At 44.4% G+C, this 27,212-nt stretch overlaps 2 protein-coding genes across 7 annotated transcripts; one reads left to right on the top strand and one right to left on the bottom strand.

The window, feature by feature from the left end:
* LOC6587925 (G protein-activated inward rectifier potassium channel 3) lies at positions 1–26,550 on the bottom strand. Of its 6 annotated transcripts, none has more exons than XM_026985682.1 (5): positions 26,517–26,550; positions 14,909–15,551; positions 2,149–2,263; positions 1,237–1,957; positions 1–1,173 (listed from the first exon to the last, which is right to left on the bottom strand). In XM_026985682.1, the coding sequence occupies exons 2-5, from the start codon at positions 15,310–15,312 to the stop codon at positions 455–457; spliced, it is 1,959 nt and encodes a 652-aa protein (XP_026841483.1). In that variant the 5' UTR covers positions 15,313–15,551; positions 26,517–26,550; the 3' UTR covers positions 1–454. The 6 variants fall into 6 exon arrangements, with proteins under 6 accessions (XP_026841483.1, XP_026841477.1, XP_026841474.1 ...); XM_026985676.1 differs by lacking the exon at positions 26,517–26,550 and adding an exon at positions 17,198–17,241; XM_026985673.1 differs by lacking the exon at positions 26,517–26,550 and adding an exon at positions 16,817–16,938.
* On the top strand, positions 24,990–25,705 carry LOC6587893. Its single transcript, XM_002014049.2, has 2 exons — positions 24,990–25,034; positions 25,092–25,705. The coding sequence occupies exons 1-2, from the start codon at positions 25,017–25,019 to the stop codon at positions 25,623–25,625; spliced, it is 552 nt and encodes a 183-aa protein (XP_002014085.2). The 5' UTR covers positions 24,990–25,016; the 3' UTR covers positions 25,626–25,705.
* Positions 26,551–27,212: the final 662 nt, after the last annotated feature.

Raw genomic sequence — 27,212 nt, 5'->3', positions numbered from 1 at the left:
TTTATTTATGTATAATGAGCTTTATAAACATTTTTCTAGTGGTCTAAGCTTACGAGGAAGTTGCAGCATTTTGGTTTCTGTGTCTCACATCGTACTCTGCGGTAATATCAATGTTGTTTTAGCTTAATTATAGTAAATTCAATACAACTAAAGCTATCATCAACGTAAATCATTCATCATTCATTAGGCTATACATAGTACAATCGTTTATACGTTCGTTATTAGTTCTTTGGGAAGCAATCAAATTGCCTCCGCTTCAGCATGGTCAGGATTTACGGGGAAAGTTTCACAGCTGCATCAGCTCTATGGCTTTGACGGGAATCATCTCGCTTAATCTACTTTGAGTTAGTGTTAGAGTTAGATTAGAGGAGCCTACACTTAAATAGAATACAACATTGGGGGCTAGGGGGAGGGCTCTCCTCTCTCCTTACTCCTCCATCTACTTGTAATAATATCAACATATGGAATCTATGGGCAGCTGGTCCTGCTTGATGCTCAGGCGACGCGGATTCGACTTGCGGATGCTGCCATTGCTGGGACTCGTGGCTGGGGCACTGCCATTGCCATTGCCAGAGCCCGAACCCGAACCCGATCCTATGGCCAGCGTGCTCAGGCTGTTGTTGTTGCTGTAGTTGCTGCTGTTTATGGAATTACCAGAGTTGGTCTTCTCGTTAATACTTGAGAGGTTGGGTATGCTGGGCGCCGTCGTCGTAATGGTCAGTCCGCCCATGGTGAACGACGCCCCATGCTTGTTGTTGTTCAGCGGCTCCAGTTCGCTGGCCAGCACGCCGTTGGGTATGGAATGGGAGCGTATCTGCAGGCGGCCCGAGTCCAGCGACTCGTCACTCGCCGGATCCAGATGGTCCACCGATGCTGCGGAGGCAATGCGCTGGAACAGGCTGGCGGAGAGAGCGCGATCCGGGAACGGGGCCGCACCCAGACAGCTCTTGGCGCTCTTCGAGTACTCAGACTTGAGCTCGTCCAGCTGTTTGGCGCTGCACAGGGGCGTGTCCACGTCGTAGGTGTTGTTGAAGAGCGTGTAGTCGACCTCGTACTCGCCGGTCTCCTTGCGGAAGGATACCACATTGACGAAGCGATGGCCCCACAGCACCTCCGAGGGCAGATAGCTGCTGCGCGCCTGAGTGGTCATGCCAGTGGACTCGATGACGCCCTCTGCAAGCGAATAGGAATTGATTAGCTTAGTCCACAGAAAGAGGAGAAGAGTGCTCGACTTACCCAGCATGACGACCACTTCAAAGCGTTCCTTCAGCATATCCGAGGCGGAGAGCATGTACAGTGGGCTGTTCCGATCGATCTTGTGGACAATGGTGGTGGGCCAGATGAACATCAACCGATCCTCGCCCCCGTCGGCGCCTATGTGCAGCTCCTGTTGGTAGAACGGCAGCACCTCGCCCTCCTTGGTCACCTTCTTGCGGATGATCTGCGCCCGGATGTGCGCCTCGATGATGTGGGACTTGCGCATATCACCCACGCGGAACATCAGACAGGGCACACCATCCCTATGACAGATAACGGCGTTCCTCGAGAAGAGCAGCGTCTGTGCGCGCTTCTTGGGGCGCGACAGCTTGGCAAAGACAATGCCCACCATGAAGGCCTGGATGAAGACGCCCGTGATGCACTGGATGCACATGGTGAAGATGGCCTCCGGGCACTCCTCCGTCACGTAGCGATTGCCGTAGCCGATGGTCGTCTGCGTCTCCACGGAGTAGAGGAAGGCGGTCATGATGCTCTTCACCTCCGTCACGCACACCGTGTGCGTCATATTGGCCACCAGATCGGGTTGCTTGTCCCTCAAATTGATGTACTCCAGGTCGTTGTGGGCATAGGCGATGATCCACCAGATGAACCCAAAGAAGGCCCACGAAATGACGAAGCTGGCGGCGAAAACGAGCAGCGTCCAGCGCCACTGAGCATCCACCAATGTCGTGAAGATGTCCTATGGAATGGAACAAACGAACACAATTGTCAATTACACTGAAAATCCCTTTACATAAGACAGCACTGTCTCTTTTTCGGTTTTAAGTTATGCAAACTGAAATGCGAGAGAAAGACCCACTATATTTAGACCCCGCACGCACTAGATATAGCCACGCACTTGCCACACGGCTCCTCTCAGCCACCACTCACCTGCAGATATCGACGACGCCTCTTGGCCACATTGCCTTGCACCACGTTGCATTCGCCATGCTTGAACACCACACGTTTCCGGACACGCCTCGAGCTGAAACGTGTCTGCCGGTACCTACAAAAGCAGAAGAGAACAGATGTTACAACGTTATATTTATAGAATAGATGTTCTTTTGGGCAAAAGTCTTAGAAAAGAAGGGGTTTAACTGGAAGCAGGAATGGCTTTCAATCAGCAGAGGGTTTACACAACATTCGGGGCTTTGGAATGATTCTATTTTGGTACAGTTCGTACTTTAAGCTCTTCGAAATCTGTTTAAATCTTTGAAAACAAGGGTATACCCCAGAGAGGAGAGCAGGGCTATTCCCTCAACGCAATGGTATGCGTTGCGTTGAGGGAATTGCCCTGCTTTCAGTGCCTATACTCCCATTTTATCGTCGGTAGGGTAGCACAAAAACATTCAATCACAAGGAATACACCATAAAGCAACCGATTAAAGCCGTTCATTGTTCGGGAAAAACAGGAAATCACATCACAAAACAGATTGTCTCTGAATGACACTCAACCATTGACACATTCCCAGATGGTGGCTCAATGGGCATATAGGATAATAGAACACTTTATTCCTTTACCAAAGCATGGCCTGAAGCACAATACTGGAGAAACAGAGAACAAACACTAGACCGATAACGAACAGCATTAGAGTCGTGAGTCTAATACGCGTAGGAAACCCATTGGTTTCAATATTTCGGTTGTTTTTAAGAGATCTACAACTAGATCGCTGCGATCATCAATGCAGTTGGATTAGCACTGAGGAGGAGACCAAACCAGACCAAACCCGGTCCGAGGTTTTGGAAAACTTCGTTTAGCTTTTTGCCGGAACAACTGTAATCGCTAACTGTAAGTGCTCTCTCCTCCCTCGTTCTCGAACTGAAACAGAAACAGAAATCAGTGCAGTTTCTGTTTTACTTTGCCATACATTATCATTCCATTTTTGTTTCATTTGCACTCTTTATCAGCACCCCACCTCTCCCTCTCCCTCTCCCTCTCCCTCTCCCTATCCCTCTATCTCTTTCTCTTCTTTGTGCGTGGATTCCATTCCAGTGGAATATGCTCCCCACATACACGACGGCTTCTTGGTGGAAAGCTCTTGTTCTCTCCCTCTCCCAAGAACCGAAGCTTACAAATAAATGATCTATTAATCCCATAGGAAGAAACGGGTGGGTCGTAGATGATGAGGTAAGAACTAGTGACAAATGATATAATAGCATTAGAAATCCATTGAGATGGAAATTTCCTAATGAAAGAACAGTCGGATTATGGCTATTATTTATGTCATTCATAATTGTCTTTATATAGAAATTAATTGAATGAGAAAAGTCAGATTATAGAATGAACATTTAAAGCATTCGTAAAATTCTTAATAAATGGTTCTCTCTCTCTCTCAAAATGTAAATATACAAAAGATATTTCATTGATTTTTCCCATGATACAATAATGTTCATATATTTCGGGGAAGTATTATCTTTATAGAATCGTAAGAGGTTTGAGGTTTGGGGTTCATAAAGAGAGCTTTCACTCTACTTAAATTAAAGATAAGATGTTTCGATTATAAAATATATAAATATCCATTGGATCCATTAAGTAAGTTTAGTTTATAATAAAAGTCTAATCATCAACACGCCATATAATTAGCCTTTTTTAGTGATAGAATTTCTGAGAATAAAACATGATGATTCTCTCGATTTGAGAGTTCCGAATCAGGTGCGCAGCTTCATCAAAATTCGTAGAATTCTCAGACGGGGGACAGCTGTGGAGTGGCGCGGCATTAGAGTTCATTAGATGAAGTCAAAGTCTGCTGTGGATGCGGCTTGTTGCTGTTTTCTCATGCAAATAAACCGGCTTTAATTTGTTATTGTATCGTTATGATTTTTTGGGTTGTTTGCCGAATGCAATACAACAATAATAATATTATATGTACATATGTAGTCTGAAGAGTCTTCTGGGGGGAAGAACCGGTTGAAGCAGCGGGGGAGCACTCGAAAAAAGTTCAATGGAACGACACAAGCGACCCAGCATGATATCAGCTGGAATTTTATATTCCAGGCTTCCAGAGATACCGAGAAAACACTTATGTGGGTACTACGATACTCGTACAGATTATATAATACAGATAAGCCCTGGCTGGGCCTTCGGCTAATGGGTAATGACCCGCAATTAAAGCTCTGCCTTAGAGATAAACCCCTGGAATATAGGTGCTCATAGAAATCATAACAGAACTAACCTTCGACAAGATGAAATCAACTCAACCGAAGGTGCAATTCTAGAGGTGCTTTTGAGGTTTTTTTTCGCTATGGAATTTCATTCCTCAGTCATTCCTCAGCTGCTGGCCAGGGGCCAACTATTTGTACGAGCACACGGCACCCTATGCCTCTCTGTCGATCGTGAAAATGCACTTTTAAAGGTGCAAATAAGTTGACCATGGTCGTGATCATAATCTACGATTGGCGGGGCTTTGCTTTGGTTTGGTTCCCAATTGACGTCACTGATCTGTGGTTTGTGTTGCTTTTATGGCCGTCAGGGAATGTAAATTGAATGTTTCCTCTGAAGAGTGTTTTATGGCCGCAGTGCATGCACCACACCATAATATCTCGTATAAGATATTGTAAATTGGTAGCAAGTGCTGGCCATAAATCAAAGCCGAAACGAATGCCAATACGAACAGCGGGCACAGAATAGTGCCAGACGTTTTTACAGCACGTTTCGAAATATCATATGATATGTGGGCTAATTTTGTGTGGATTTTCAAGTGATCGATCATTTGTTGTGGTATGTAAGTGCATGTAAGTTTCGCAATGAATGGAGAAACGATGGGCAATAATGGCACGAAGAGTATATTCTTGATTGCTAATCCCATTGGGAAGGAGATAGCGGTGAGAGGAGATCCTTAACTGCTAAGACACACTGGGAGAGAGGTGGGAAAGTTTACATAGGAAGATCAGGCTTTGTTCAAACGATTTGAATTACGAATATTTATTTAGAGTCAATCCTTTGTTAATGGAATAGAGAATGCCCATGATTTTTGCTACATTTTCACACAGAATTTCCCATATTTTTGAAGCGTGCTAATGCAAATACATACCATACCATTCCGTTGGCATTGCCAAAAATGTAAGATAATTATGAATCTGAATATAGCCACTAGAATGTTGTCAACGAATAATGGCCACATCTTTGCCACTCGCAGAGATCGTGTGCGGATGGGGCACAGAATGGGATAGAACCAGCTTCCATGGGTCTCTGTTTAGATGAACCTTGAACTTAAAGGTGGATAGAATACACCTTCATACATACAAAGTACAATAAATATACTATTCTGTTCAGCTAAAAAGCCAGGCAAATATTTATGCGGCATTCAATTAAACATTCATTTACGTACATATATACGAGTATGTGCTCGAATTCTGAATACACAGATGCATATTCGTATTGTACGAGTATTTATGGTAAATATCCCGTGTTTAGCAATGAGATCGAAGCTGTTTAAATAAACTTCAAGGGTGACTAGCGCAGCGACTATCGCACATTCTACAACTATTATGAAACACCGTTAAGCTAATGAAAACTAATATTTGCACAAGGCTTTGAATGCAATAGAACCGGAATCCTATGCAGATTGCGCCTGAAATGTGAGGAAATCTACCAACAAGTTGCTTTATAGAGAACTTTTAGATCTCTTACTAGGCTTAGGAATGCTTAAAGTCTGATTATTACAGCCATAATCAGACTTTAAGCATACAAAAATATATGTAATGTAAATCATAATGATGGGATCAAGTAGAGAAATACTTGGGTTAGAAATGGTGCAGATTATGAGGTGAAGATATCTACTTAGGGATTGCAAAAGTGGTCGGTAGTCTATACTATTGATGATCTCTAGGATATGTGGTAAGATGTACTATATCTTGAAGGATCTAAAAGAGAAGTTCTGTGGCCGATCACTTGAGGATCTCTAAAGATTATAAAGTGGTAGATTAAGCCACTCCACTGATCCTTCCATTATGGCTCAATGTTTACCTCAACAGCTCCTCTGCCCACGACTGCTCGCTGGAATGTGTGGCACGATACATGATCATCGACAGGCGACTGAGACTGCGACGTAGCTCTGACATTTTGAGTGCGTTGATCAATCGTATGGTATCGTTGATTTTATCGAATCACAAGAGTGCGGTGCAGAACACAAAATGCTGAACCTTTGTAGAGAGAACTTTTTGCTGTTTTTTTTTTCTTCTTGTTTTGGCAAACCAAAAAACACAGATAAAACGTTTCTTCTTGTTCTAGTTTGTCATTGATATAAAAATAAAACACGGACAGTGTTTCAGCACGAGGCAACGATGTTCCGCCGACGAGCAGTCCCGCAAGTGACTCGAAAGCGATGTCAGCATCTCGATGGTTAGTTCTTCTTTGTGTTTGGTAACTCTTCACTTCAGGCCTCCATTAATTTGTGGATCGCGTATATCTTATATCTTTTTGTTAATGGGTGAACTGTGCGGTCGCACAACTTTTGGCCAACTGTCGGGCGAGCAAAATTGAAAAGTTCGCCTTCGTCGCGTTGTTGATATTAGTCCCAGCCGAGGAGAGGCCCCGCCGTAATCCCCCAGCCAACGAACGAGCCCCACGAATACCCCACTGCACCGCACACCGCACACCGCACACAAAACAAATTGTTTTTGTCTATGTTGTCGAATGTGGGGCTGCCTCATTTACTCATTTCACCTAATTACACATGTACCCTGTTTGTACTGCTTGTATCTATCAGATACACAAACACCCAGACACACACACACACACACACACACACACACGTGAGGGTATCTGTTTGCCTCATTAACATGGGGCTTTTGCTTGGGGATCGACACATGTCCCAGGTTCCAGGTGTGAGGGATCGATCAAGGGAATTCTATACGTATATATTCCAGCAAATATATTCCCAGCTAATCAGATATTTGCGGATTGACTGACTCAATTATTATTTGTTTTGCTGCAGCAAGAAATATATTTATAATGGCGATTTATCTTTAGCTGATCCCCCTCTAACCGGTTCATGCTGCCTTCTATCTGTCAGATAGATTTCCCTCGAACTTTGGTCGTGTAAAAATAGACAGAATTTCCCTGTTGGCAGTGCCATTTGTCTGCCGAATTCTGCAGTTGAATGACCCCCCCGTCCGTTCTAAAGCTACTGTTTTTAGGGGCTTATGATAATCCGTCAACTATAAAAATGGCGCTTGGTGGGTTTCCTATCTCAAGTGCTCCTCTGATCACGTCGCAGAAACTACTCTGGAAAGAACCCAAACAAACAAACAAAAATACAGATTGTCGGGCCATAAAGCACTTTGCACGGGAAGAACCACTCGGGCAGGGCCATGTCTGAGCCCATAATTCCCATTCCCATGAGTAATGTTACATATAAAGAGTGCACACTAATACATAGAGAAGAGTAATAATAACAATATTTGCCTTACTTTTTGATAACTCAAACATTGTGTGACGTCAACGCTGTGACGCATGGCCGAGCAGCGGAGACGGTAATCATGGCATTTGTAGTCAAGCATTGATATCGGTGTAAAGATATGGCAATCTTATGCCCATGATATGACCACTAAACACTATGACTAAACTTTTGACAGTCCAAAGACGGCCCCTGATTAGTGTGGTCGGTGGAAACGGACAGAAGTCAAGAGAAGATTCCACGAATTTAGAGCTCATAAAAGTCGCCACTGATTTGGTGGTTTATTTTAAGCCTCAGAAAGATGAGATAGTGGCGAAAAGCCTTGTAGTTTGGTCCAAAGGTTTAGCGACCCACAGAAGTAATGGTATTTTAGAAGAGAAGATCACTTAAAAGATCTACTGAAGCAGGAGCAAGATCTGCCTTTAAATAACGATCACCTAAAGGATCTACTGAAATGATCACTTAACCTTCTCTGATCACCGATCAATAATGATCCCCTAAATATCGCTCTTTCCCAATCGATCTTCAGACATAGTTATTCGCCGAATTTTCCCCTCATTTAAATTGCAAATAAATAAATATTGATTCAAGAGATATTATTAGCTTTGGAGTCACGTTGCGAACGTGTGTCGCTGGGGAAACCGGAGCACGCAGAGCACAGACAAATTGAGCAACCACTTAGCAAGTTCCAAGTATTTATCATCGAAATTTGCTAAAGGTCTTAGGAGGCTCCGTTTGTGTCTAGGAAGTTTCCACCTTGAATTGCGATCGCAATTAGTGTGCGAATAAAGAAATTATTACCATAAATGCCAGTCAGAGGCAGATGTCTCAATTCCCCCAAAATGAAATGGAGACCCGCGGATATTTGCATATGAAATTATCAGTGACAGAGCTCTCGCCAGTTCGTCATTAACTGGAAAAGTATCTACAAACAAGCGGAGCGAATGTATCTGTATCTGTACATGTCATCTCGTGAGTCATTCCCCACATCCGGAGGTAGGCACAGCCCCCCAAAGCCAAAGCCAAGCCCAAGCCGAACTCGAACTCGAAGTCGGAGACCCGTTTCCAGGTGCTAACAAATGCGCAGCTCCGCAGACTTTATCAACAACGATTCGGTTTATCTGTCTTAATCGCGAACCGCTTGCGGCACACTTGTAAATAATACTCGCCCTGGCACTCGAACTAAGAAAGGTACACAGAGAAGCAGAGGAGCACTGGCAACAGCAGAAATAAACCGTGCAAATATTATGGCCATGTGACAGCCAGCCAGACAGCGTCTTGTCAGCAGATTGGCAAAAGGTTGCACAAGAAGCATATAACTCAAAGAGAGGAAGGAAGCTAGAAGTGCCGAGCATGCGCCGCTTGTTAAGCTAATGACTACACGCTTTCTGAATCCCCAAATTGAAGTCACTGGAGTACAGTCTCCGCAAAAACTGCGATCCTCAGTTTATGGCATTGGAAAGCCGCTTTTATTATGGTTTAAACACGAAGTTGGTAAACGTTTTATTGCAAGTTTATTGCTAATTGCAGTGGCATTTAGTTTCTTTTAAGTACAGTCTCCACAAAGACTAACTTCTTTGGTTACGCGAAACAGGTACAGTCTTAAGTCTTACTATTCTTACGTACAATCTGCGCAAATGGTTGGCTCTTTCTTATAGCTGTAGAACTGTACCTGTGTCTCAACAAAAAGTAGCTTGCAAAATAAGACAAAAGAAAACAAGACTCTCGAAGGGTAATTTTAACTTTTGTCTACTTCCATGTCCAGGTACAGTCCCAACAAAAGGCACGCACGGAAATCCTCCGCATCAAGGTTAGACTTAAAATTATTATTATTTGATCATTAAATACGAACAGTAGCACCCTGAAACCCTGACCCTCTTTCCATATTACAGTTAAAAAATCCCCAGATAAGCGCTCTATATACTCTGGCTGCTATCTTCTCCCACTTTCGGTTATCTTTGAATGGAAGCCCTAATAGTAATACAGCTATGTACATATATGGAAAATGCAAATATCGCCAGAGCTGTATGAGCCGCAAAGCAAATAAAAAAGCGTGCAGGGCGATCGTTGATATCTTAAACTTGAGAAAATCCTTTCCAAAGCCTAAACGGTTTTTGTTGTTTGTTGCGTGCGTTGGTGGCATATCGCCAATATGGTAAGGCATTCCTCACCGGCCTCTAAATTATTTATAAAGGTAAAGGTGCCGGCATTTAAATTCCACCAACGATCGGCGATCGCTCGCTCTCTCCCTCACTCTTTCGAAGAAGATCACATGCGTTTCTCTTATACGCCAGCCCAGCTGATGCATCTGAATGTCTCTGCTGGTATAAGAGTTGTTCTGCTGCACTTTCTATGCTGTTGTTGCCATGCTCTCGTACATATTATATTTGATTTTGGCATGATGACATCGTACAGTGTACTCTCTTCAAGGGGAGCAGTGTATGCTTCACTGTACCCCAAATACCCAGTCGACAGATCACTTTTATGCCCCGAGTTCAATGGAATTCAAACAAGTTTGAGGCAAACACGTGATGCCGATGCCGATGCCTCTGGTCTTCAAAACAATGCAATTGAAAACCTGAACTACTTGAATGTTATCCACTGTACGAGTACGAGTATATACATAATGCTTATATGATAAATGAAATCGTTTTGTCTTTGCCACTTACTCGTACATGGCATCCACCAGATCACGCTCCCAGGTCATCAGACGCTTCATGTTTGCCACAAAAAATTGCGTACAAATGTTGAGGCGTTCCAATATTTCAGTCCAAACACGTGTGGACCTCCCTTCGAGTTGTGTAACACTATGTAAATTTGCAGCTAAGGTAACGTCACGGCCCAGCAACAGTTGCGTTGGCGTTTGACAACTCCTTTTGACAGCTACAACAAAAGCTCTCGCTTTCTGTCAGAGAGCGCTGCTGTGGTGGCACAGTTGTTCTTGTTCTTTCAAATGGAACAGTGGTCACAGAACTTTGAAAACAATAGTAGATTCGAGCACTTTTTTTGAATTTAATACTTTTAATACTGTCGGATGTCGCAGCAGCGGATGACGATATCGTTGGATTATGGTTATGCGAGTGTGGTGGTATGTGGAGCGTGTGTGTGGGGCAGGTTTCTCCACCGATAAACTTGAAACACACAACAAAACGGAACTTTATTTTTTTATTTTTTATGATACAATATTTTGCCCACTTTTGCGGCTCTTGATCAGAAATGCGTTCTTTTTGTGGTGGGAAAGGCAAAAATGGTTTTTATTTTGAAATAAACAAAAGCGCGCATTATATTCACAGTGGGATCGCCTCTGAGCGGCGTGTCGCGTCGCGTCGGTGGCGGCGGCGGCGGCGTCGGCAACGGGGCGGATGAACTACGTAAAAAATCTTCAAGCGTGGCACGTTCTTTCGGTCACTCTTTCAACGGTGTTGTCGAATTCACAACTGAGCGCCGTGTGGCACAGAAGTGCGCTTAAATAGAGAAACAGATATCGCCGTTTGTGCAACGACAGGGAGAGAGAGAGACAGCGATCATGCGAGAGAGCGGCGGGACAGGTGTATAACTTTCTGCGAAGACGACTAAATTCGATCTGAAATACTTGGTGCTCGGTTGACAGCTTTGTTGCTTTTTATTTTGAGTTTTAAGTGGAAGACGCGATAGCAGAAGAGGGAGAAGCAGAGACAAAGCGACAAAGCAAAGCAAACACAAACAGAATGACAAAAACACACACACAAACACACACGGCGTGAGAGAGCATGATATACAACAGCTGATAATCGCTGCTCATTTTTCGACAGAGCAACAAAACGAATAAAAGAGCTCGCTCTCTCTCGCTCGCTCGCTCGCCCGCTCTGTGATGGGAAGGCAGCATCAGGAAGCTTTCGCCTGGCGTCGGCCCCCAGGCTTAATTCGCCCTTAAATCAAGGCAATTCGCCGCACTTTATTGCCCTCAAAGATGTAATCGCCTTAAGCTTTAACAGTTACATTCGCCTGACAGGCGGCAATGATCGTCGTTTCGATAAATTGTTGTCAAAAGACAATTAAAGCCATTCTCTGAGGAATGGAGGCAGGCGGAGAGGCAGAGAGAGAGAGTGGGGGAAAGGAGTGCGAATCAAGTTTAAAGATATTTCGCCAATTAGCGACGCATAAAACTCAATTTATAACTGCAATTTCCATTAGTGCCATAAAATATAAAAGAGATACATATATACAGATATCTTATATCTTGTATCTTTAGTATATATCCAACATATTGTATGTATGCACGATATGGCCATATTAATGTCTGTGGGGCCACAGCCACGATATTCGATAATCAAATCAGGCACGTCTGCTTAGTGGGGGGAAACAAATTAAATCACGATTCGTTAGCTGATTAGCGTCTCGACTGAGCTCTCAGCTTGGCCTATGGAATCTATGGAAAATTCTTCAGATTACTGCCTCCCCCTAAAAATAGATCGGAGAAGTGCATGTGACTCCCGGATCGACCGACACACGTCCTACGCATTCAGAAATGGCGACTTTCGACTCTCGTTTGTTCCTTTGCATTTCGAACAATTTATAGCCACCTTTCAATCGCCCCTGATATTTGATACTCGTATTATTTGCAGCTATCAATGGCACGTCTTTTGCACACGCCCAACGTGTCTACGGGGGCTTCCATTTCGTTCTACTGCCAAAGTTCTCCTCAATCACATGATGGACACATGGACAGGGCAGGCCCCTGGGGATCAGTCAATCTATCAAGTGGGAAGGATGGAATGTTCGAAACCACAAGTCACGTTCAGGAATTAGGGCATTATAAAAGATTATTATTAAACCAATTTTAAAGGGTTTTCTAAATCAAAAATCGGTCTGCGATCATGCCTGGAATGGAACGGCTTCTTCCTGGTGATAAGATAATTCAAGCAGGATCATTATCGATCGAGTGTGAACCGATCGCCATATTTTTCGTGGGTGATGCATTATAGAATGAATCAAATCCTTATTAATGGCATCACAATACTTTTATTTCGAATTAGAGATCAGTAAGATGCACTTGTGGATCTTTAAAGTCTCATGGAGATCACCTAAAGGCAATGGCTAAAAGAATATAAACAATATTTGGATCTTTTTGGCCAATCACTTCAAGAAAGCACATCATTAAGCATTGAAAGATCAAAAAGTTCATGTTTAAAGTCTTATAGAGATCACTTAAAGATCACTTCATTCATATCATTCTTGTGTTAGCAATGGAGTTCTGTTATTCCAAGATCAATGTGAAACACAAGCCGACAACAAACCACTATGTAAGCCTTAAATGTTACACTATAGATCGAATTACCTTCTAAAAGTTATAGTTCACATAATAATCTTGTGAATCAATTAAGAGCATGTGATCAATTTAATGTCTAGATCTTGCACAATCTCCCCTGAATCGAAAGCAATACTTCTGTTTCTCAACAGGTGAGTATTATCGCCTGTCAACAGCCAGAGGGTTATTCCACTGGGGTAATGGGAATTATCAAATGAATCTATCATAATAAAAATAATTAATTTCGCTGAATCGTAGGCAACAGGTCGAATTGGACGAGCTATTGGCGGTCACATTTGGGCTCTCGAGTGGCGTCGCGTCTCCAAATATTGGCCAAATCAATTCACAGCGGAAATGAAGGGGGGCGGGCGACTGCCGACTGTTGACTGTTGACTGTTTGACTGCTTCGAAATTAATCATACGCCCAGCAGACAATCGAAGATTGCGATTCCCCGAAGAAAGTGTGCCGAATCGGGCCATAAAGAGTGTGTAAATGTTTGTATTGGATTCCACGCAGTGGGATCTGGCTATATATAGCCTTGGGGATTTAGACTATTGACAAGCATAATTCTCGCTTCGAGCCGCATAGGAAATCCCCTACGATACGAGCAGCCTACCCCTGGCACTCGGCCAGAACGAACCGCAATGAGCTGTCGGGGCGTTTAACACGTTTTTAATTGACTTATGGGCCGCAAAAGTGGATTCTGAAATGCAAGACACTTCATTCCGATACCGATTCCGATTCGGATTCCGATTTGCGACGGCTCTTTCGCATTATGCAAATTCGTGTCAAGGCAGAGATCGGCAGAATGCGAACGGCACGGCGCGGCAGGTGCGATCATTGACTCTACTAGTAGCAGCCCCCTCCCGGCAGAATGTTCTCAATAAACATGCCCCAGGGAGTCGGTCAACAGTGTGGACGAGAGAGAGAGCTGCTGTTTACTATCAAAATATGAAATACTTATGTAGTGCTCGCACGCCTAATGTCAGGGCCGTTCATTAGGCTTGGATTCTAAGCCCAATTAAGGCAGCATCAGAATCAGAATCGCAGCCATATCGTCGCTCTGACTCCGCCTGTGGTTGTGGAACAGCAGGCGGAAATAATATTTAATTGTCCACCCACTGTCGCGGCATTTAAATCAAAAATAATTCAATTTTGTCATTTCAGGCAATCAACTCAAAAGGTTTATCTCGCTCGACTGCCTCCGATCCGTCCCGATCCGTCCCGATCCGATCCGCTCTCGTTCTCTTTCTCAGTGTATGGTCTCACTGTTTGGATGATTGCATTATCTCTATGCCAGAGGCATTATCTGGCGCTGGGCAGACGTCAGACGGGCAGGCATTTGCATATCAAAGCGGTAAAACGGATACGCCCGAGACATCGGTGGTAGCGACACGTGTCGTGTGTGTGAGGAGGCGTTGCCAAAGAAATGCCTTCTCTGCTTATTCGCCACCGACTGTCTGGCGGTGGACTATGCGGCTATATTTAATAGAATGACTGTATGCTAAGAGGGCCAGCAAAGCGGGGAGGCGCGTGAATTTTCTCGAAATCTGATGATAAGTTGCGCGCCAAATATTGAAAGATTACATCTTTGTAAGCAATGAATATGTATTCAAACAGTATGCTGACTAAAGGAAGGTACAACATTGATGTGTAGCCTTAACAGGAGACGAATTCCCTATAGGAATACTGGGACACGTACATCGTTTTCGTTGATGGTTTGTCAAAGCATCACAGGGAAATCTTCAACATGCCATCCAATCATCCAAGAACCAGAGCCATTTGCTTATACGTTGACCTACTAATATTTAGATCTTCTGAAGAACCATCTGAATGAAGGTTCTTTGTTTTTTTTTTCTCCGCCAACTGATTAGCGGCACTCCCTGGCGTATGAGTAATATTTTACAGGCACAAACAGGAAGTTCTCTTTTTATAATCTATCTTTTAGAGTGAGCGATTACTCACCTGTTCAGTTGTCCGGGGGACTCGCTGACGGCTTTGATGGATCGCCTGATCTGTCGGTGAAATGTGCCCAGGATGGACTCCTTGCGGGAGAGCTGCGTGCCACTGCCACTGGACTCGCCCCCGGTGCTGTTGATGTTCGAGGCATAGGTGGCACTGCGCTTGTAGCTCTCCTCGAGAACGGGTCCGCCGGATGCCGTCTCCGAGACGACGCCCGGAGTGGTGGCCAACACCAGTTGGTCCACGCTGAGCTGCGTGGTTTCCGGTTGGACAGAGGTCTCGTTGTTGTTGCTGTTGCTGTTGCTGTTGCCCATCTTCACAATGATGGGGGTCTTGCCCTTGTCGCCCTCGGGCAGCAGCTTCGTCCAGGCATTCTCGCCCACCAGATCCGACTTGTCGACTATCATATTTGGCTTTGACTAATTACGGCTACGGTTTGCGATAATCGGTAGGCAGCACACTCTCTTTGGGGGTGTGTGTGTGTGTGTTCACTTTGGTCTCGTTTGGTCCTGGGCCAGGTCCAGGTCAGCGGGGAGTATTCGTTATAAGGGAAAGTTGTTGGGCGTGCTCTTCTGCTGCTGTCTGGGTATGCTCGAGCCGTTCATGGAGAGTGCTTTGCGTGGTGTTGGGTCCACTGGGAGTTTTTCTGCAAAGAGCAGCACACGAATTCGGATTAGAAATGCAGTTCATTATCATCCACCTCCGCCAACTGACGATCGTGTAACACCCACACGTCTAACGTCTAGTCTATCTATTTTCTATGGTTTTTCACTTCGCGTAGTGCCATCAATCTTTTTAGCACACTTAACAAAGTCTTAAAGTTCGCTTCCTTTATATGCAATTAAACAATATTAAACAATGTTGCTAATTCCTTTGAAGCTGCGGTTTTTTATTGTTTTACTGCTGTTATCCGTGTCTGGCTTTAAGTGCTTGTGCGTCTTTAGGGTACGGCTTTAGGGGTAGGAATACCTGAGCTAGAAACTCTTCTTTACTTAAATATTGAAGGAAATTCCTTCAAATATAAGCAACAAATTATTATTGATTGTATTTGAAGGTATTCTTCAGTAACATATTTACATTTTATGTTTTATGTTAAATATCATTTTTTGATATTTTTAAACACGATTTAAAGGTATTAAATCGAAAATTAAATTTTTCTTCATTCTCAGGGTTATTCATTCTCTAACTTTAGAAGAACTGCAATACTTTTTTAAAGTTTTAATTTTATTTATTTCATTCAGACTTTTTCAGTTATTATCACAAATATTGATCATTATTCTCTCAAATTATTTAACTTTCTCTTAAATTCATAAATTTTCAAGCACTGACTCATCGTACTGATGCCTTTTTCCCCGATATTTTCTTTCGATTTTGGATTTTGGAGCCAACCAAAATGTGATATCCTGTGGCGCAGTTGGATCCCGATTTGCATTCAATATTTTAGGTGGAAAATAAATATTTGCGAAATATTCTGTCCCGTAACAAGCTGTTTGCCCCATTTGTTTATAATAATTCACCAAAAACAAAGGCAGACAGAGACAGGGACAGAATCGAGAGGGAGAGGGAGAACTAGAGCGAGAGCAAGTTTATGCTCATGAAACGTATGAGCGATAATTTGATGTGTTTGTTATTGTTGTTGTTGGAATATTTCCATAATTTCATATTTCAACGCGCTCGTTGCTTTTTTTTATGCAAATTAAATGCCGTCAACGTTTTATTTTGAGAATCGTATGACCATATACGGCAGGGGAACGAACATATCGAACAGTAACACTAAACTGAACTAAACTAAACGGTTTTCACTTGTGGAAGGTGAGATTCGCCATACAAAAAAAAACAGCTTCCACAATTGGAGTTTTTGGTGGATTTGATGTGTACAGTAACTACAATACAACTTATGTACGCCCGTACAATTTTGGAAATTATCTGATTCACTGGCGGCTGACTGCTCTTTCGAGCGCTCTCGTATTCCGCGAACCCCGTTATCTGGGCAACGCGCGGTCGCGACTTTTGTCGCCGTATTTTTGTCCGTTATGTTTCGAACTGGACTTGCTAGGGACGACACGAGATGAAGACTGTCATGAAGCTCTGATTTTGGAGGCCCCGCAGCTGCGGGTCTCTGCTCTGCCGTCGGACACGACACCGTAGCAGAGTACGCACGCGCACGGTTGACGTGGGAACACGGAACGGGATGAGAGATGAGAGATGAGAGAAGGTGATTGTGGGTGAAGGTGACTGTGGATTGAGTGGACTGAGTGGACTGAGGACTGAGGACCGGGGCAAGAGTATTACCGTATTGCCTCGCAGTCGCCTGGCGCGCTTTAGTATTTATTTGAATTCTTTTACTTTCCGCCACCGCCGCCGCGTATGAACAGCATTTGCAAATTGACTTGCCGCTCGAGTGTGCGTTGCCAGTTTTATTATCCAAGTGAGCAGCAGGCAGCAGGCGGCAGCAGGCGGCAGCAGGCGGCAGCAGCGCCAGTAGCAGCAGCAAACAAAAAGCTGCTGCTGCTGCTGCTGCTGCTTAAGCGTCATCCAAGGTGTGCGTCATGCAAGGTGTACCATGCTCTTGCGATGCTGACATATTTTAAATCAGCTCCGCCGCCTGACTAGCAACGCCCCACCTTGCTTCCATACACCTTGGCACACACACTTTTATCGAGTTAAGCTAACGAGGCGGGCGGGCGTCGCGTCGGCGTTCACTTCGGCTCTCGTTCTGCCATAGCTTATTGTTTTTGTCCCTCTTTACAGCATTGCCAAATCTGTCAAGAGCAGAGACGCACTTCGTTCGAGCCCGAAGGAAAACAGAAGGCCATCATTTATTCCAGAAATAGAAATTGAATAGAAATTTGGGATATATTTAAATGGTTATTTAAATGGTTATAGCTCTACAAACTAGGACTTTCCGCTATGAACTAGATCTTCCTGGAACTAGCGAAACAGGCTCTAACTTAGAAAATCTCATTTCCCTCTCTTGCAGCTTCGTGACTTTAACACCTGTCACGCGCTCATCTCTAGTCAGAAGGTCGCTGGCGTCGCCCGCCGTCGTCTCTGCTTCTGCTGACTAACAGATGTGGGCGCCATGTGACTCCAACCGGCAAAATCAGAGGCAGAGGGAAAGAGAAAGTCTGTGAGTGCTGCCGGTTGGAATGAATCCTTTCCGTCAAAAGTACATCCCCTCGCCGCACTGTAGGAAGAACATTTGTCATCTATTTTCGGGTGCAAGAAGTGCGCAAAAGATTCCTATCGATAGCTAGAGAATATCCATCAAAAGTCGAAAGAGTCATAAATAGAGAACTAAGCACCCCCCTGCCCGACCAAAAAATATGTTCCCCCTGATATATGGCTGCATATTGTGGGCAGATAAAGCACTGTCAGCTGATAGTGTCACCTACAATTTGCATCATAAATCTCTCACATTTGTCAGTGCTCTTCCTCTCCAGCTCCGGCTGTGGACTCCACACCGGCCAGCTCTGTTAAACACACACACACCCCACCCACAGCCACATCGAAAGTCTCTCGGAAGCCCTGCCAGTGGTCTGTGTTTTGTGCTCTGTTCACACTGTTACGATAGTTACGCCTGACGTTTCCACCTTGGATAATTGCCTTCCCCGTCGCAGTGCAAACACAATCAGTGCAAAGTGCAAGGTGTCACATGTTCCAATGGAAAATGTAAATGGAAATATCTGGCAAATGCTGCTGTGATTCACTTTGTATTCACGACTAAACAATAGGTAATAACCCATTGAAACCGCTATGCAAAGGGGTCCATGTAATTCGACCATTACCGTAAATGAATGGATAATTGAATAGGCACATTGCTCTGTACCAGACCGGTAGAGGTGGAGATGGAGATGGAGATGGGGGCGGAGGCGGAGGCGGAGAGCCGTCGGTCGTCGAATCACGTTTTCAATTTGCTGAAGAATGGGATAATGCAATCTATTCTGACTACTCAAATTTCTCCGACTGGTACTTATTCGCATATAGTATTTGATTTATGGCCACTTTCGGATAATCAGGTTTACACGACGGCACGTGGCGGCACTGAGAATCATTAGCGCTTCAATGTAAACAGATGTTTTGATTTTGAAATTAATTTTGGCTATAACAGATGATGACTATTGGATGTATGGGCAATGGGAAGTGCTTAAGTTTTGGTCAAGTGTAACATTTCTGGGAATCATCTCTCTATTATATAAAACAGTTTTCGGTCGTCGTCATCATCGAAAGTGTATTTTTTGTCGGGGGTCGGCAGGGGGCTTGTCCTCTAGCAATTACATATTCTTGGTCTGTGTATCTGTATTATATTTTAGTAGTTTTCCTCTGCATTGGAATCATTTTGTAATTATACAATTCATATGTTCCTCCACCCTTTTGGGTGTCCTATTACATAACAAATCAAGCGAAACGATTTCGATAGTTTGTAAGTTTTTAGATTTCGAATCAATTTCCATGCTCCACCCCCAACTGACGTCAATTTATTGATATTCCCATATTTACCCCGAAATATACATATGTAGCTGGCACGCGTGGCCTGCCTTTGGATGGAGATGTATAAAATCTGCTCGGATTGCGGTGTACTCTTTCTTAATTGTCTTAGATTTATATAATTGCCAAGCATCTCCCGTTCTCTGGGTTATCTCCGAGCATGTGCGTGTCTAAGCGAGAGGCCAATTAGCTTTTCCTAGGCTTAAGCCTTGTCCCCCCACAAATACCTCCCATCATCCCTGAGTTTTCGGAATGTGTGTGCTCAAGAGGGTTCAACTGTACTTGGTTACAGTACAGTACAGTTACTCGAGTGTCTGATAACTGTTAGTGTAAGCAAGAAATGTGTGCATCCGCTTGGCTGTCGAGGTCGCAATCGGAATCGGAATCTTTAAGCAGCTCTTGACAGAAGCTATCATCCGGATTAAATCATTTGCATGGGCAGGGACCTCCCCTCCGCTTACACGTGGCCTGTTACCCAAGCAGGCATTGGCATGCACATGCTGTCGCTTAACGGTTCAGAACGGTACCCCCATCCTCGCTCTCTGTTTTTGTATGTGAAAATATTCCTCTCTGGCTTACCCCCTCTCGAGGCGCACTCATGGGCGTGTGTTTCCACTGAAGAGATTTATAGAATTTCGTATTGTTGTAGCATTTCCGTTTTTAATAAGAAGCACAAAGAGTGTTGCATACTTTCGGCGACCTACTTGCGGGAAGGTGGAAGGCTTGCAACTATTTTTAGCCCCCCGGTGGAGGGATGGGATGGATGAATGCAGGCCTTGGCCGGTGCATGTGGTGCATGTGGAAATAAATGGGCGCGATAGCCGTCGACACCGCTGGCCAATAAATAATACTGGCACCTAGAGTGGATCAGGCAGCAGGTGGAGATGTGGGTAGGTTCATTAGAAACCGTGGAAGCCACAAGGAGGCGGCAGGCGGCAGGCGGCAGGCAGCACTGCGCCAACGCACGTCAATGTCATCGTCTTCGACTTCGTCGCCTTCGCGTGCTCTGCATCGCAATGCAGCAGTGAGGGGCGCTCAGGAGCAGTCTAGAGGAGTCCTTGCAGTTGGCTCCCTGCTGACGTCCTTCTACGACCTTCCACGACTGCGGTGGGCCATTGAACTCCGTCTCCGAGACGGCATTGCATGCCTCAAAGTGGGCCAAACCAAAACACCTCCATTTGCATGCCATCTTGTCCAGCGCTGACCAAGGTCTCCTCTGCTCCCAATCCACAATCCCCAAGAGAATCCTTCTGCTATTAGTACGTGCCGTTGAAGCAAGTCAGAGTAGAAATCAAGGCTTACCTCGGATGGATAATGTAAATGGCATCCTCATCCTTAAAGCAAACCATTTCTTGGCCAAACAGACGTCAGCACTTCTGAGTGGACAAAGCTAATTTTAGTCCATAAAAGTGAATCACTTGTCTTATGGTATACAAACAATTAGAGCGGCACTCTGCTGACAGGAGTACAATGAAGACTCATCACCAGAGTTCCCTTAATGTCAAGGTTAATTATCATTGCAAGTACTCTTCAGAGATTCAGATAAATTAGAAGAACTTCTTCATAAGTGTTCTAACAATACAAAATGTTCAATCATTCCCTGACTGAAGCTCTTCAAACCTAGGTTACAAATCCCAAGAAGTACACAAGACAGTGGTGCTCTAGGGGCACTGAAGACCTAGGAGAACTATGAAGAGAAAGCTCTTACAATTTCAGCAAACTTGTAGAACTTTCCTCCTTCAGAGTTCCACAATACTTAATCTACGAGTACCCTCATACGCTCTTTGTCTGGTTCCCATTGGGCTTACCCCAATTGATACTAAAATTGTAAGCCTTTCCTGCTGATACGTTTCAAATGCTGATATTGTTTCAATAGCCAACGATAATGGAGGTTTAATCAATTCTTTTGAAGTCCTAATTAGATTTGAATGGGCCACACCGAATCCCCTTAATCCAGAGACTATTTGAAGTGTAAGATTCCGCAGTGTGGCTATAATCAGGCTGGCTGTTCAAGATAAATGGAATTATGGATTCCTTTCCAGGGAATGAGTTAAGTTCTCTTTGCAGAAGAACAATATTACTAAAGAAATCTTAGGAAATGTCCAAATAATGATGACATGGACCATGTTTGAGTTACGGGAGATAGTAGCTGCGATGATGGGATGGGAAAATGGCTCCCCTGTCAGGCTGGACAACAAAGCTTCCCATAAATTCAGACTCGTGCCTGTCCCCGGGGTCTTTTGCTATCAGACCCCTATCTACATATATCTGTATGTATCTGTATCTGTATCTGTATCTGTATCTGTACCTGGTCGCATGACCATTGTTGACTCTACTCAAAGCGACTCTTGGTGGATTTTTGCACAAATATTTGTGGCAAATGCAGGCAAAAATATGCGACAGCTGACTTGTAGTTATCTTTGCTTTCGCTGAGATCTATTGTACCTGACTCCCAGCATGTTTAGGCACTGATTGGGAGGCAAACTAAACTAAATATGTTTGATTAGGTCTGGACTCTAGACTCTAGACACTAGACTCTCGAGACTCTGTTTGCTTAACTATTTGGATGTTCTTCCAAGAGGCAGTATATTTTGGTGGAACATCCATCTGTCTGCCACATTATATCTAATTAATTTCCCATTTCATCTCCTCTGGAAGTCCCGACCCGCAGCAGTTTCGTCCTGCTATTTCGGGTCTCATTAATGCGTTCATTACTATCCCGTCCTGTTGTTTAACGACGGCCCCCACATTGACCCCGGAGGGAGAACAATTTCAAGCATCCAGCATCCATCACATGTCACCGAAAAATCATTTGTGTGACGACTTCTGGAGATGTGGAGGTTATCTAAGGTTCAAGCCTTGAGGTCAGGTCAGCAAATAGTTTACAACTGTTTTGGGTTTTCGGTTGAGTTTCAGTTCAAAGTTGAGCGCTCCCACATGGCCAGTAAATTTATGTTGAGTGTGCCCGAAAATTGATGTAACCGACCTGCCCCAAGCATTCAGCGATAAAAGGATACACTGCGGGATACACAGAGGGATATTCAGAGGGATACACAAAAGGATAGGCAGAAGGATACACAGAAGCCCATTCGAAAGTGCGTTAAACTTGTCCAGTGTCTATGACCGGGCCTTGCTGCCGTCTCCTTGATGGATGGGCCCCTCCTCTGTGGGGGGTGGGGAGGTGAGGGAAGAAACAAATCCCGATTTCAAGCTGTTTCAAGCTTGTTTTGTGTTGTATGCAAATCGGGGAGACGATGGATAATGGACTTCAAGCAACGGAATTATTGTATCAACAGTTGGTTTAGCATTTAAGTGTTTTGTGTCCTTTGGCTATGGGTCCACGGCAGTGCTTGTCCCCTGGCTCTTGCCCTGCAACAGTCTTGGTCCTTTGGCGAACGTGTTTTTCATCTCTGAAAGCTCAAGAAGGAAAGCAACTTTTAATTGGGCTGACAACAAAGGGGCCCTTGGCCATTGTCCCAGCTCGCTTCCTGTTAATGCTTGAAGCAGCCAGCAAAGCGGTTTAAAGGCTGAACAATGGCCAACATGTGTCCCGACCTGGTCAAGTGTCAACCGGCAGACACTGGGGGGTAGCTATGGCTGGAATTTTCCACTGCAGGCATTCCAAGGAGCAGGCACACTCGAAGGAAACCAATAAAAAAGCTTGGTCAACTTTCAATTGACGGTCAATGGGTTTGTCAAGGCTAAGGAGGGAGGAGAGAGGACTCTGCTGAAGCCAAGGCCAGGCTAGGGGGAGTCGAATGTGGTTTGGGTTGAGAACAGAGCAAACAAATGGACGCAAACGAAGTGCCGAGCTGCCCAGGAAGTGCCTCGGGACCGGGACCAGCCCAGACCAGACAAGGCAATTACCATAATTGCAGTCATATAAGTAGAAGCCAACACAGATGCCTGAATAAATAACTCGATGCATGCTCTGGTTCAAGGGCAAGTATTTTCCGATGCCGTCCCGGAAGGAGTGCAGTGGAGCGGAGTGGAGACCCGACAGGAGTTGAATTTCAAATAGTTGTGCCATTAGTTGTCATTAAATTTGCATGGGTCTCTCTGAGCATCTGCTGCGAGCATCATCATCTAATGAGCAGTGAGCAATACCCTTTCTTCTCAGGTGTCCGATTTTGACCCAATTCATGTGTGAACTTGGCATAATTCTCATTGTTTTCGCGCCTGTTCCGCTGTGGTCGCAGCTGTTGCGCGTTTGGCCGATGGCCAGCTCTTCAGCAGACCAGAAACCATGGCTAAAAGAAGAGCGCCTTCTGTTCTTGAACCCAACCTGGCAACAGAACCAATCGAATAACCATAAAAATACCCACATTCAAATTATTCTTAACTCTTTATCATCACTGCCAGAATATTTATAGAAATTCAGACGATTTCGATTGATACAAATTCCCCAAAATTGTTGTGGATAAATGGGATATACCAGAGACCAAGCCCATACTTTGCACTCTATTAGATAAACGATTTATTTTTAGTCTGCTCTGCGCCTCTGCGACTGGCGCCAAGCCTCAGCAGAGCTCTGGGGGCGAACAAAATCAGTTGGCCCACACGGCGTATGAGTAATGCCGGGCAATTCGAGATAACGAACATTAACTGATATTAACGTCAATTGAATAGCAGATATAGGAGTATATATGCTAGCCTATGGTCAAAGTTTCGCTCTTCTTATGTCAAATATCGTTCCGGATTATTCAAATAGGATCTTGATAGACAGTTTGTAGACAAATTTGTTGTCTTTAGCCATCTTTCATCTTCGTGTATCTTTGTTAAAGCAATTACACTTTCTATATTTATTTAAAAAGCCTATAAATCCGATCATAAAGATGCAAAGATTCATCCCGTGCCCTTATCATTCAATAACAGATCATTGAACCACAAATTTTGTACCCTCCCCAGAATGCCTCATCATCATCTAATTTATGGCAAGTTGAAATCAAACGCGAAAATGTCACAAATGAATTTCCAGACAACGAAAGAAGCAATCAGAATTTATGGATCGTTTAGTGTGAAGAAGTTTACTCATAATTTTGCCTGGGGAAACACCAACCATACCCCAAAAGAGTCAGCTGACCAGACCAGGAGCTAGGCCCCAAATACACACGAGTATAATAATCTTTTGGCTATAAATTCCAGGCTGAGAATTTGACTCGAGTGAGCCCATAAAAATCACGACGTTGATTTGAGTTTGAGAACTTTATCGGACATATAGTCCGATTCCGATGGCATTCTGTTCTTCCGAACTCCAGTGTCTGGCTAATTAACTCTTCGGAGAGCTATCTAATCTCAGCCCGAAACGGGGGTTTATTATCACATTCATGCCATACTACTAGTGCTTATACTTAGTTATGTCGCGTGGTCATGGGACCAGATATTTCTGCCTCGAGGCGTGCCAATCTCTTAATGTGCGGGACAAATTTGGATGTTTTGTCACTTCAAAGCTAATTCCTTAATTGGGCCCACGTTATGGCGTTTATGGCCAAGGGGATGTCGGTCCCACCAGAGTTGGCCTTAAGGCACATGTCAATGTTTAAACAGGATTTACTGATTCAAAATGCTTGCCAGGCTACGCAGGGCTGGGTCGGGCTCCCCTCAGGATCTTCCCAGACTGGAAATGGCAACGTCCTTAGAGGTTACCACTTGCAATAATTACCCACTCGAACCTGAACCTGAATCGATTTCCCCCCAGAAATCCCAGGCGGAAGTCCTGCTGAATGAATTGCAGCACCTGGTCTACTTCGTGGTCGTGTTCCTGCTCTGTCCCCTTCTGATCTTCTGCGGCTTCAAGTACGTGCTCCTGGGCACCAGCCACCTGAATGCGGACATCGGCTCGGGTGTGGCCACTGTGATCGTGATGCATATCCTGATCGCCGTCTACATGTTCCGCCTGATCTTCCAGCAGGAGTTCTCGCGCATGGAGCAGATCGAAACGCTGTCCGAGTGGGAGAACATCCTGCCCCAGCAGGCCCAGAAGCAGCATCCCGTTCTCGTTGTTCTCCTGCTGATGTTCTACTGCTCGTTGATCATCGGCTTCCCTGTTGTCACGTTCTTCGCTCTGAAGTTTGTGGTCCTGAAGAATCTCTTTCTCATCGGCAACATGGATGCCGATATCATATCGGCTATTGGGGCCGTCATTGCCGTCCACCTAGCAGTTGGGCTGTTCATCTATAGGGTGTACTATACCACCACTTCGGGGAACAGTGCCAATGCCAAGAAAATTTGATGGAACATCCTATCCCCTATTCCTCTAATGATCTTCAAATTTATTACTACATGATGCCTCAGAGCTCTCCAATTAAAGTACATTCTACAATTTCCTCAACTGGTCATAATTTTTCCCGAAAGTCTTTCCGTACAAAGTATTTATAAATAGTTCTTAGCATTTCCTGCTTTCATAAAGATCCCCTCCGAAACCGTGGAAATGTTTTCGCAAAATGCCATAAACACTTCCCACACAATGATTTGTGATTTGTGGAAATGCATAAGTGTTCCCCGGTGCAAAGACATTTCAAAAGTGTTCTCTGGTGCAAAGTCATTTCAGTTGTCACATGTCGCGTCCAACCACTGATATTCGGACTACTCCTTGACGGGCACATGACACCACAACAGTCTGTTCAGGGACTTTAATGTGGAACAAAAGAAAGACTAAGACTTTCCGCATGCAAAGTTTATCAAAGTGACGAGCCCCTGACATGACAAGTGCCAGAATTAAATTCTTTCGCCTCTCAATTATTTATTGCCCATAGCGGGTGACGCCTGTCGGGGGCCCGTGACTTTGTCCAGTTGTTTAACGGTCGCTCTGCCCGTGCCTTTGCCTGCCACTGCCACGCCAACAGGTGGCAGTCATGGGTTTGCAGCTGGCCAAAGTCTGTTCTGTTTTGTTGCCATGAGAAATGCCTCCCCTTCGCCATTGACCTGGAAATCAATTGGGAATGTGACAAGGGAACCCCGCACCATATTTGAGAATATTTGACCCAGAACTTTCGAGAACAGAATTAATACGATTTTACCCTGCTGTTGGCTTGGATTTCAAAATAAATTAAAGTTATTTCGAAAGTGAGAACACTTTTAGAAGTATTTTAAATGATTCACAATATTTCTATATATTCCTCACCATTCGTGCTGTCTATATCTTTATAGTTTCCAAATAGAACACTAGGAAAGGCAGCAGATTAGATCAGGCTGATCTACCCCTCATGGTGTGCCCAATGGAATTTGCTTTAGTTTTCGCTAATGCTTTGCCTTTGTGCACAGTGACGCCTCTGTGATGGGCAATTACACACGTTAGTGGCAATTATTATTTGATTAACATTTTATTACAGCATTTATGCGATGCACACGCGGCGACACAAATGAAACGCGACGAAATTTCAGAACTAAAACGAAACTAAAGAGAGAATTTCAAATTGAATACCATTCGCGATGGAGGAAGGAAGAAATACGATTATACTGCTGCAGATTTGTGGCAATACTTGTAATGCTGTTTGCACGAAAGCAACGGGCTGACTGAGTAAACAAAGTGCAAGTAAGCAGCGGGCCAAGAGCAACAGGTCGCGTCATCTGGTCTCGTCCAGCATCTCTCCAGGCGCATGTGCAATTCAAAGAGAGATAAAACTAATGAATGGTAAGCGATGTGAGCGCATTTCTGTCTATCCATACGATCTAGAATAGGTACCGTTATAGCTTTAAATTTGAAGGGGCTTGCAACCATCATTTTGAAGCGCTTCAAATCACACGCTCTACCTAAATTCAAATTCAAACTTAACAGACTCCGACAGGGCTGCCATATCGTTCGAAAAAGGTTGAGGGA

The sequence above is a fragment of the Drosophila persimilis genome, unplaced genomic scaffold, assembly GCF_003286085.1.
Source record: "Drosophila persimilis strain 14011-0111.01,24,50 unplaced genomic scaffold, DperRS2 tig00000000-arrow-pilon, whole genome shotgun sequence".
Lineage (NCBI taxonomy): Eukaryota > Metazoa > Arthropoda > Insecta > Diptera > Drosophilidae > Drosophila > Drosophila persimilis.
Note: the sequence above shows the minus strand (reverse complement) of the source record. Positions and strands in the feature narration are given on the sequence as shown.